At 38.9% G+C, this 11662-nt stretch overlaps 1 protein-coding gene across 1 annotated transcript; it reads right to left on the bottom strand.

Annotated features, from left to right (window-relative positions):
• Positions 1 to 802: 802 nt before the first annotated feature.
• SCG2 (secretogranin II) lies at positions 803 to 6672 on the bottom strand. The gene is made up of 2 exons (XM_084639465.1): positions 6540 to 6672; positions 803 to 3060 (listed from the first exon to the last, which is right to left on the bottom strand). Exon 2 carries the CDS (start codon positions 3044 to 3046, stop codon positions 1172 to 1174), a length of 1875 nt encoding a protein of 624 aa, XP_084495591.1. The 5' UTR covers positions 3047 to 3060; positions 6540 to 6672; the 3' UTR covers positions 803 to 1171.
• Positions 6673 to 11662: the final 4990 nt, after the last annotated feature.

Genomic DNA, 11662 nt, shown 5'->3' with positions numbered 1-11662 from the left:
TTTAAAGGATCCAGAGCTATATCTCACTATTAAATCCTTCCTTGACTGATACATAACCTAGGAAAGACAGTTATGGCAGCCATTTGCCTTTACCAGGAGCCTAATTAATGGAACAAACTTCCATGTAGAGTGGGGCCATAATAGCCAAAACTTTTTTAAATGGTAAGGGAAGCAGTCATCATTTTTATAAACACAAAAAATATGTAAGGAAGGAGTCCCCATCCATTGTGCTACCATAGTCACAAAAATAAGTTGTCTTAGCTCATAGCTGTGGGTTAATGCCTGCTTGCTACACAGCAACATAGGGAAAATTTATGATATTTTGAAGAACCTACTTGCTGGAGCTTTCTCTTTTCTGATTAGATGTAGAACTGTCATGAAAAGTTTGGTTTTCACTTTTTTTTATATATTTATAGGCTTCCAGTGCAGTGTGTCTTTTCTGTTGAATAGATCAACCTCCCCTAGATCCATAACCAATCATCTTATGTGGCCAGATTTTCAAAAGATTCCATTCAGCCTCAGCTCCAAATGATACCAGGAAAGAACTGCAATTGCTCAGCACCTTCACCAATCAGGCCAGTACATGACTGTGTAGCCCAAAAGGCCAGAAGTATTTTCTGCTGAATAATTTCAAAAAATCAGTTAAAGCTAGGAAGATTGGATATCGAAGTAAAAAATGTTTTTCTCCTAAAAATCACATTCTATCAACTGTCATAAAGAAACACAGTCTACTGTCCAGAAATAATATTTATTCATCAACAATAAAACAAAGAATAGAAAAAGCCTTATAAATAAAACTATATATATGCTGTATTTTTATTCAGTACTCCACAAAAAAACACTACAGACAGTAATAAAATAATTGAATTAATTTAAAAAACTTCAAATATGATAGCACTGTTCATTTATCATGTTGTATCAACAATGCAATGGTCATTTGTTTACATATTACGATTTTACTTAAATTCATAACCCTGCTCATTAAAACAATTGAACCAATTTGTACTTGATCCAAGATTTATAACACATATGTATATCCATAAACAATAACAGCTCTGAGAAAGTTATGCAGACTGTTCAACGGTAACTGCAAGTTGTTTAGGGGGGAAAAATCACAAATGAATTGGGGTAAAAATCAAAACATTGCAGAAAAATTATATGTGGGTAACAATTACATATTTTCCATTGCCCTTTTATTAATGTGATTTCTTCCTTTGTCTGATTGCTCCTGGTTTAGGTACTCCAGCACCTTCACTAACATATCTTCATCCAGATACTGCCTGTTTTGTGTGTCGTCATTCTCCCGGGCCATGGACAGCCTTTTGCTGAGTGAGGCTAGTTTATCAGATTCTTGTGGTCCCAGCTGATTTAGATGTTCTTTGATTGCTTGCTCAAACTGGTCATCTTCCTGTAGATCATTTTCAGATGAAACTGGGACTGGAACGCGTTTCAGCTGGTTTGTATCGATAACTTCAGGGTATTTTGCCAACATCTTTGCCAAGTAATCTGCTAGTTCTTCATCTTTTACATTTAGTTTTTCATATTCCATTTGTCGTCTTTCCAAATCATTAATCCAAGCAGCTTTAGTAAGTTGATGTCCTTTAGGTCTTCTGGGAATGTAGGAAAGTCTTGGAAAGCTGTTCTCTTCATTAAGCTGATTTACAAAGTACGAGGTTTTCTGATTAGCTAAATTATCAGTCCCTAAAAGATTGACAATATCTTCAATATTGAGGTCTTCAGGTAGATTATCTGGCATAACATTAATTGGCTGCCTCATGTAACCATTTTTAGGGTTCATTTTATTTTTAAATATATCTGTGTGGTCTAGATTAGTTTCAGAGATGTCATCCTCAAGATCTTCTGGGAGCTCTGGTTCTTGCTCGGTCTCCACCCTTTCACTCTGCTGCTGCTTTTCTCCAGTTTTCAACATGTCTAGTAAATCCTCTGGAGGGATTTGTAAATTCCTTGAGATTTCTACTAGTTGAGAGATAGACTGAGGATCAAGTTTTTCCAAAAATATACCTGCCCTTTTTTCTTCATGTCCAGTCCTTACCCTGCCATTTCCAATATTGCTCATCAGCCTCTTCAGATAATAATTCATTAGCTTTGTAATGTCATCTGACATTTGATCTTTACTGTCTCTCCTCATTTCATCTTCCAGGAAGCCTTGCTTCCCTGATCTCTTCATTTCATCATCAATTTCTTCTTCATTTTTATCAATTTCCTCTTTACGATCTTTTATCTCTTCTTGTGTTTGGCTTTCCACTTTTTCCTCTATTGGATTCCAGTCTTCTCCTCCCACTACATCTTCATAAGCAATATTATTAACTTTATATACATCATCTTCATCTTCTGTGTACAATTTCTGATCTTCATCCAGCCTCTCTTTTTTGTGATTATTTGGTCCTGTCATTTTCCCCAGCTCCTGAAAGACAGACTCCAAAGTAGCAAGGCTTTGGGGTGTATATTGTTCTTCTACTATTTCATTGGTGCGCTTGAAAGGACTGTCTCTTGAACTTTCTTCATCATGTACATGTGGCATTTTGTCATGTTTGTGTCGTCTCTCAGGCCACTTATAAGCCTCATAATTATCACTCACTCCAGCTGGGAAGTTATCTGAACTCATACTATATGGTTTATTTTCTTTTGATCCAGCCTTTGACTCTTTTTCTGTTTGCCTCAAGGCTTCCAACATTGACCTAACCCATTGTGACTCATCTTCAGTCAAAGAATCTCTTCTATTATCTGATAGGTGACTCTGATCTTTGCTTTCTTTCTGCTGCAGAAAAAATGGCGCACCTTGATAGAAGCTGTAATCTTGGCCATTTTCTCCCTTGTTAGCTTGTTTGCGGAGATTTTCTATATATTCCAAGGCTTTGATCATATCTGGGCTTGGGAGCCTTTGTAAATTTTTCCCTAAATAGTCTGGGTTTTTCTGAAGCAGCTGATAAGGTTCGATTGACGCTGCATCAACACAACAGATTAGGACAAAGAAAAAGGTGAGAGAGGAGGCTGCTCCAAGCCAGCAGGGTTTAGTATCTGCCATGTTTGAAATCTTTCCTTAAAATAAAGAAAAAGGACAGTTAACATACAGAGATAGTTAGTAAAGTGTGAAGCAAAAGCAAATTTGAGATTGCTGCTTTGAACTGGAACTCATGGTATTTATGTTTTTATTAATTATGAAAAGCCAACAGAATTCCCATATGATCCCTTTATGGCAACTCTAGATTTATTGTGGGTTTATCTGGAAGTCTTTTGGGTCATTCCTTTGATAAGGTTAATGGAACCAATTGGTTTGAAATGATAAAACCTTTGCATCTTTATACTTTGTCAGGTAAAAAGCCCCTAATAAAGTTAACTTATATATAAAGGAACTTGATTTTCCAATCTAAACAGAAAACCGAAATCCTACATAGTTCATAAAATACCCATTTATGCATCTAGATACTGATTTGAGCATCAGCATTTGAAAATTTGGCCTAAAATATTAATACAATCTTAGTGATAAACTGTACATAGAATCCTGTTGCCCAGTTGTCCAGTCTGCTACTACACTGACTCCACTGAATGGTTTTATTCCAGGCTAATGCCAATGTGACAGAATGGCCAATAAAATCATGAGGTGATTTATATGTTTACTTGTATGAATATTTAAAAAATATTAAAATATTCCCTTATGCTGCTTTTCAAGAATATTATTAATACACACGTTTGTTAATTTTTCCATAGGCAGTGAGGAAAGCTAAGACCCTTTGTGGGTTAATCTATTCTGTCCCTTAAGGGTATCATATGTTGATGTCTTCCTAAATCACTGTTTTTAAATGGACTTGGTTAGGCAGAGACGGAGTGGCAATTTCTTCTGTGGTGGCTAACCAGTCTTTCATTTTTGCTTTGAAATGAAAATGGGTGTTTTGCCATTCACTTCAAGCGAGTAGGATGGATACACATGTAGAATCTTGGCATTACGGGCCAAATTCTCTGATGCGTGAAAGCCCCATAAGTTAGTGAAAGTGCATGGCACCAGAGAATTTTGCTCTATAAAAAAACAGAAGTAAAATAAGTTAAAATATTATACCATCATATATGAGTAACACAGTCATGTCACTGCAACATATGAAAATATTTCTATAAAAGGCCCAATCCTACAAGGTGCTGGGCATTCTTGCCACCAACTGAGGTTAAAGACTCCACTCCCAGGAGATGCTTAGCACCGCAGAGGACTTGGCTACAACAAATACTAGCCTATTTTACCCAATTCAATTATATTATTCCTTCAGTCATGCATAAAGTACAGTAAATGAGAAAAATGGTGAGGATAGAGAAAAAAACACTGAGCTTAATTGGCCTTTTTTGTTTCATGCACTTTTCCCATGAGCCTATGGAAAACATCCTGGTAAGATGTTAGTGATTCATACTAGCAGAAGGACCTACATAGAGTAGAATTTACCCATGGTTGTAACAGTGGATATGTTCACTTCAACTTACACATAGTGTTTCCATTCCGATGATTCTTTATTGTGGTTTAACATGAAATAATTGGACAAAATAAAGCAAATAAAGTAGCCTCAGTTACCCACAATTGCTTTTTTTCCCTCCATGCCTGCAGCAAATTATCATTGTGAATATCAAATATTTTATCCAATCACGTATTAATACTCCAGAATGGATTATTTCAGAGCAATCAATAAACACCATCTCTCTGTATCCTTAAACAAAAGCAAGAGAACCCTGTACCTTCTGTTATGGAAAAGGCTTTAGCTTTGAAAGGGATAAAATCTGTCCAAAAAACCCCACAAAACCCTGCACAGTTAACATTTTTATGTTGATTAGAACCTATAGTTGCAATAGAATGAAGCTAATGTTTTTCAGTGGAGAAGTTGGTTATTGATTAATCTTTAGTTTATTCATAAATAAAATACTGTGCATTTTTAGTTGCTGAAAAATTATTTCATAATAATAGATCTAGATCTTCCAGGTAAAACAGTCCATTAAAATCCTCCCTCTGATAAAGATGATTAATTCAGCCTCTGACAGTACATGCTATTTATACACTTTTATATCCTCTGTAAAACTCAGGAAAATCTAAGTAAAATCATGAAAGATAAACACAGGCAAAGTTTAGACTGGCATTCGACTAGCATTTTATTTAAAAAATATTTCATTTTGAGATATGATATTTTATTAATTCCCTTCTGAATATTTCATATGCACTTCTGTCTGGATCAGTTTCACTTCCAATTTATTGGTAGATGATATTTGAAATATTTGAAAATATCAGTTGTATATAATTTGTTTTAAAACCCCTGAAACTAGATTACAAAAATCAGTTCATTAAATGTGATACCTTATTTAGGGAAAATAGGCTCCTCCCCAATCCTAATTTATAAATATGAGAAAAATAGAGTACATTTCTCTTTATGTCAAATCCATAAAAAACATTCTCTATTATTCCTTTTAAAGCACATTACAATAAAACAGCTGTTTTCCCAACAGCTGTATAATTGTGGTGCTACTCTGTATTGTGCTGTCCTGTTAGCGCCTAACAAAGAGAGAAGTCATCTCTTACCCAGACTCTTATCCATCAAATTAAGTAGTCACCATTCATAAAATGAGGGGATTGAGTTCTCAGGGTAATGTGTACTGTCAAAGGAAATACAGAGTGACAGAGGGTCTTCTGAGAAGAGGCAAACAATCAAAACCAAAATTCCCTTTCTGGGGTGTTTCCATGGCAGCAGTAATATTTCCCCTTGAGCCCTTTCCTGTAGATTCACATGGTGCTCTGATAGGAATATAATATTTCCAATTAAAATTTTGCATGAAAACTTATAAGCTTTCCTATGGAACTTGCACAGAATTCATAATGCTCTGTGAACTACAGCAGGAATCCCTATGGGACTTGTCTGTAAGGAAAATGTGAAAATGCAACACCCCCTCTTCATCATTTGTTTGCTTTTTGAGCAATTAAAATTGGTTGCAGTCAATTAGCTTTCTTAAAAGTTTGTCTTATTGCTAATATACAAACTAGGGTTCGTATTAAGATGAATTTTAGTATTTTGTAAATCGAGTGGTTTCTGAATTGGCATACTTGATTATTTAGATGGGTGGAAGATTAATTGAACTGTACATGTATCCAAGGCAACCTCTTATTTTACACAATGATTTTACATGCCAGTGAACCATCGGGAGTGAATGAAATCACAAAGAGAAACATTAAATGATGTGTGATAGCTTCAGCGAACAAATTAAGCTGATGTCAAATTGTAATCGCTAACTGTAGAACCATTAACTTTTCCCACTTATTCAGAATTTTAATTATATCCTTTTAATTATTTTTAAATCCATATCTAAATCATAGGTAAGAAATAAAAAAGAGAAAGATTCATTCATCTGGAAAACCCTATTTCTATGCTAAATGAAGTGCATCAGGTTGTTATGGTCCCTAATTGTGCTGGTTTCCTAGTGTAGAGTGAATGGGAAAAGCTCTGAACAAACAACTTTACATTCAGTCTTTGACAGTACAAAGAAAAAAGCTCCCTTACCTGTGTGACTTAGATAGCAGAGCGAACCCAAAGCATGATCTTCCTTGTCGTTTTGCTGTGAGTTTGTGGACTGTTTTCAGCACTAGAACAGCTCCCTCTGCTTATACTGTACATCACCTGACTCTGCATTGCCACGTTGACGTCACCTCACCCAGTCACAAACCACAAGCACGGCAGAGCTGTTGAGAGAATGCTGGAGAAAAATAAGTTTGGGCTATTTTTGAGATAATTCTTCTGTACAATTATGCCCTCTGTCTGCCTCTAGAGATCACTACAGTTTTCATAGAATCAAAAAGACTAAGGGCCAAAGAGACCCTCTGAATAACAGAGACAAGAATACTGGGAAAAAACCCTCAACAAAAATTTTAAAAAACTACAATGAACATTCTGTGATCTGCATACAATTAATAGACGGCATTGTGACTTTCAACTCTCAGCACCCTCTTTGAGAATACCAGCCAAAATGGCTATGAAATTATTTTTCTAATCTAATACAATAATAAATGCTTTCAGTTTATAAAGTCAGCATATACCTACCCCAGCTTTTAAACTGCATACAGCCCCTAACATGTATACATTGGAAGGAGCCCACAGTACTGTTTCCAGTTTGATTTCGATAGGCCCACACAGGTGACCAGACTACATGTGCAAAGACTGGATAGCAAAGTAGAAATACGTGAGTTTTATAAAGCATGTGCCCTGGTGGCCAAGGATTAGGACACGGTATGGAAGGGCTCACATGATACACATGGTCAGGCTATCTATTGCCCAGTTTTGCATATGCCTTTCCTGTGGGGCCACTGTGCCTCTCAGGAGCTGGACCTCCACAGTTTGAGTGGGATTGTCAAAAGCACTTGAACAGGCCATCATGGAACATTTATGAAACTCCCACTTCTTAACCGCATAAGGAGTCAATCCTGTCATTCCCATCTCTCTCTGAGCTGTCATAGAAGGCCCCCCCCTCAAAAAAAAAGCAGTGGTGAGGGGAAAAACCCAGGCATGAAAGAGTGTTTCCACACTGCCTGCGTATTGTGGGTACTGTGGGGGAGGTGGTGTAGCCATTCCACTACACTAATTCACTGGCCAAAGCCTCTGCATAGACATGCAGAGTACAATGCAGTTTCTACTGCATCCCAGCATGACAGTAGAATGGCTCTTGGCTTCAGGATGGAACAAAGGTCCAGGACTAGCTCTCCCACTCTGTCCTGCTTTTGTTTCCTTCTGGGTGCAGAAGTGGGTAGGAAAGGCTCACACTTTTCACGCCCAAGTATTAACTTATTGACATGTAAACAATGATGTGTCATTTAGTAAACTCTGCACTCAGTTATCAGCATACCAAAGCTTGTACATATAGGCAAGAGGACAAAAATACTGCTTGGCTATAAATCAGAAAGCACAAAATATAATGCATGGGTCATAAATATAAAGGGAAGGATAAACCCCTTTAAAATCCCTCCTGGCCAGAGGAAAAATCCTCTCACCTGTAAAGGGTTAAGAAGCTAAAGGTAACCTCACTGGCACCTGACCAAAATGACCAATGAGGAGACAAGATACTTTCAAAAGCTGGGAGGAGGGAGAAAAACAAAGGGTCTTTGTCTGTCTGTATGATGCTTTTGCCGGGGACAGAACAGGAATGGAGTCTTAGAATTTAGTAAGTAATCTAGCTAGGTATGTGTTAGATTATGATTTCTTTAAATGGCTGAGAAAATAGCTGTGCTGAATAGAATGAATATTCCTGTCTGTGTGTCTTTTTTGTAACTTAAGTTTTGACTAGAGGGATTCTCTATGTTATGAATCTAATTACCCTGTAAGGTATTCACCATCCTGATTTTACAGAGGTGATTCTTTTTTTACTTCTATTAAAAGTCTTTTTGTAAGGAACTGAATGCTTTTTCATTGTTCTAAGTTCCGAGGGTTTGGGTCTGTGGTCACCTATGCAAATTGGTGAGGATTTTTACCAAACCTTTCCCAGGAAGTGGGATGCAAGGGTTGGGAGGATTTTGGGGGGAAAGACGTGTCCAAACTATGTTTTTCAGGAACCCAGATAAAGTTTGCTGGTGGCAGTGGAAATCCAAGGGCAAAGGGTAAAATTAATTTGTACCTTGGGGAAGTTTTAACCTAAGCTGGTAAAAGTAAGCTTAGGAGGTTTTCATGCAGGTCCCCACATCTGTACCCTAGAGTTCAGAGTGGGGAAGGAACCTTGACATGGTGGCAGAGTGGTGGGATTAACCTGAAATCATTTTGAGATCAATTTGAGATTTTATTGAACCAGAAACACAGATTTTAAAAAGGAAATATTTTTTTTCCTTTGGGGCTGCTGGAAAGGAGGTCCAACTGAAAGTTATTATTATTTTATTTATTTATTTCTTTTGCTTTGCTTTGGGGCCAGAGCAGAGACAAAAGGGAATTGTCTTTGGGAGCTGCAGTTTCTCTTCCTAAAGGCAGAGTAGTTAACCTCCTGCAGGGAAATTCACAAGTCTTCACAGACCTAAGGGCAACTAGAGGGGATTTCTACCTATTTGCCTGAAGACAAAAGTGTTAGTTTTTGGGTTTTTTAGGATTTTTATTTTTATTTTTGAACAAGGAGCACAGATTTGAAAAGGAAATTTTTTCCTTTGGACTGCTGGAAAGCAGGTCTCCAACTGGAAATAGTTGAAAGCTTTTTTGCTTTGTTTTGGGGCCAGAGCAGAGACAGGTTTTCTCTACCAAAGGCAGAGTAGTTAACCTCCTGCAGGGAAATTCACCAGTCTTTTCAGTTTTTTTAAACAGTTCATACTTGTTCATGTGTTCTTTAGGTTTCAGAGTAACAGCCGTGTTAGTCTGTATTCGCAAAAAGAAAAGGAGTACTTGTGGCACCTTAGAGACTAACCAATTTATTTGAGCATGAGCTTTCGTGAGCTCATGCTCAAATAAATTGGTTAGTCTCTAAGGTGCCACAAGTACTCCTTTTTTTTTGTGTTCTTTAGGCATTTCAGCCGCCACTTCAGCTAAGGGTCCACTGAGCTGTGGCCTCAGCTCTACCATGTATTGGTCTGTAGAGATGCCGTACCCAAGGCAGGCCCTTTTGAAGTTTAACCTAAGCTGGTAAAAGTAAGCTTAGCAGGTTTTCATGCAGGTCCCCACATTTTTAAAAAATAAAAAAAAAATATTTCCTTTTTAAAATCTGTGTTTCTGGTTCAAAAAAATCTCAAATTGATCTCAAAATGATTTCAGGTTAATCCCACCACTCTGCCACCATGTCAAGGTTCCTTCCCCACTCTGAACTCTAGGGTACAGACCTGAAAGTTTTTTTTTTCCTTTTTTTTTTTTTTTACCTAAGAGTAACTTGAGGGGATTTCTACTTATTTGCCTGGAGACAAAAGGTGTTAGGTTTTGAATTTTTTTTTTTTTTTTATTTTTCTGTAGGCTGATAATCACTATCAGAGAATATAGGTATCCTATTCCAGCACAGCAAAATTTTACAAGCCAAGTTTTGTTTGTTTTATTTCTAACCCTTGGGTATAAAGTTAATTAAAAACAGAGAGGTAAAGATGACAGACACCAAGGCACTACACAAATTGGAGTTAGCCAAACTGGGGACAATGAAAGAAGCCGAAAAAGCTCTAGAAGCTGCTCACAGGAGAGCAATGGAGGCAAAGGACAAAGAAAGGGAGGCAAAGGATAAAGAAAGGGAGGCAAAGGACAAAGAAAGGGAGGCAGCGAAAGAGGCAGAACAACACCAAGCGGCTGCTCACAGGAGAGCTATGGAAGCAAGGGACAAAGAACTGGAGGAGAAGGAAAAAGAGAGGAAGCATGTGGAGGAAATGGAGAAGATAAAGGCTCAGCAGAATATACCAACAAACCCTAGCAATACTTCTCCAGGTACCACTTCCCATCCCAGAAAGTTCCCCACCTACAAGGCAGGCGAGGATACTGAGGCCTTCTTAGAAAACTTCAAAAGGGCCTGCCTTGGGTACGGCATCTCTACAGACCAATACATGGTAAAGCTGAGGCCACAGCTCAGTGGACCCTTAGCTGAGGTGGCAGCTGAAATGCCTAAAGAACACATGAACAAGTATGAACTGTTTAAATCCAAGGCGAGAGTCAGAATGGGGATAACACCCGAGCATTCTCGTCGGAGGTTCAGAGCCCTAAGGTGGAAACTAGATGTGTCATTTACCCGACATGCCTACCACATTGTGAAACATTGGGATGCCTGGATATCAGGACCAAGTGTTGAATCTCCAGTAAATTTGCCCTTCCCAATGCAAATGGAACAATTCTTAGCGGGTGTTCCTGAGGAAATAGAAAAATACATCCTAGATGGGAAACCCAAAACTGGAATCGAGGCAGGAGAGATTGGAGTCAGATGGGTGGAGGTGGCAGAGAAGAAGAAAACGGGTCGCAGTTGGAGCGGAGACCAGAAGGGACAATCCCAGACCACACCCTATTACCAGGGGCCGCCCAAGGCCCCACCTACCTCCCAAAGAACCCTCCAGACACCTTATCGTCCCACCACCCCGTTCTCCAGCAACCCACCTCGCCCCAGTGACCTGTCAGCTGGACGATGTTTTAAATGTAATGAGCTGGGGCATGTAAAGGCCAACTGCCCCAAGAACCCCAACAGATTACAGTTCATTGCACCGGAATCACACCAGAGGTCCGCAGGCCCAGATACCTCCCAGATACCCTTGGAGCGGAGGGAAACTGTGAGTGTGGGCGGGAAGAAGGTCACCACGTGGAGGGACACTGGAGCACAAGTGCCAGCTATCCATGCTTCCTTAGTGGACTCCAATTTAATCAACCCAGAAATCCAAGTGACGATTCAACCCTTCAAGTCCAACTCTTTCAATTTGCCTACAGCCAAGTTGCCTGTCCAGTACCAGGGCTGGTCAGGAACGTGGACTTTTGCAGTCTATGATGATTATCCCATCCCCATGCTGTTGCGGGAAGACTTGGCCAATCATGTGAAGTGGGCCAAGAGGGTGGGAATGGTCACCCGCAGCCAGGCTAAACAAGCCGTGACGCCTAGCTCTGTTCCGGAAACTTCTATCAGGACCCAGTCAGAGGTGATGGGCCTGGGGTCCAGGCCAATGTCTGCAACAGCTGTAGTGGATCCAGTCCCAGAGACCCAGACAGAACCA

Source organism: Lepidochelys olivacea (assembly GCF_965140295.1).
Source record: "Lepidochelys olivacea isolate rLepOli2 genome assembly, chromosome: 9".
In the NCBI taxonomy this organism is placed as follows: domain Eukaryota; kingdom Metazoa; phylum Chordata; order Testudines; family Cheloniidae; genus Lepidochelys; species Lepidochelys olivacea.
This window is presented reverse-complemented; position numbering and strand designations above follow the sequence as displayed.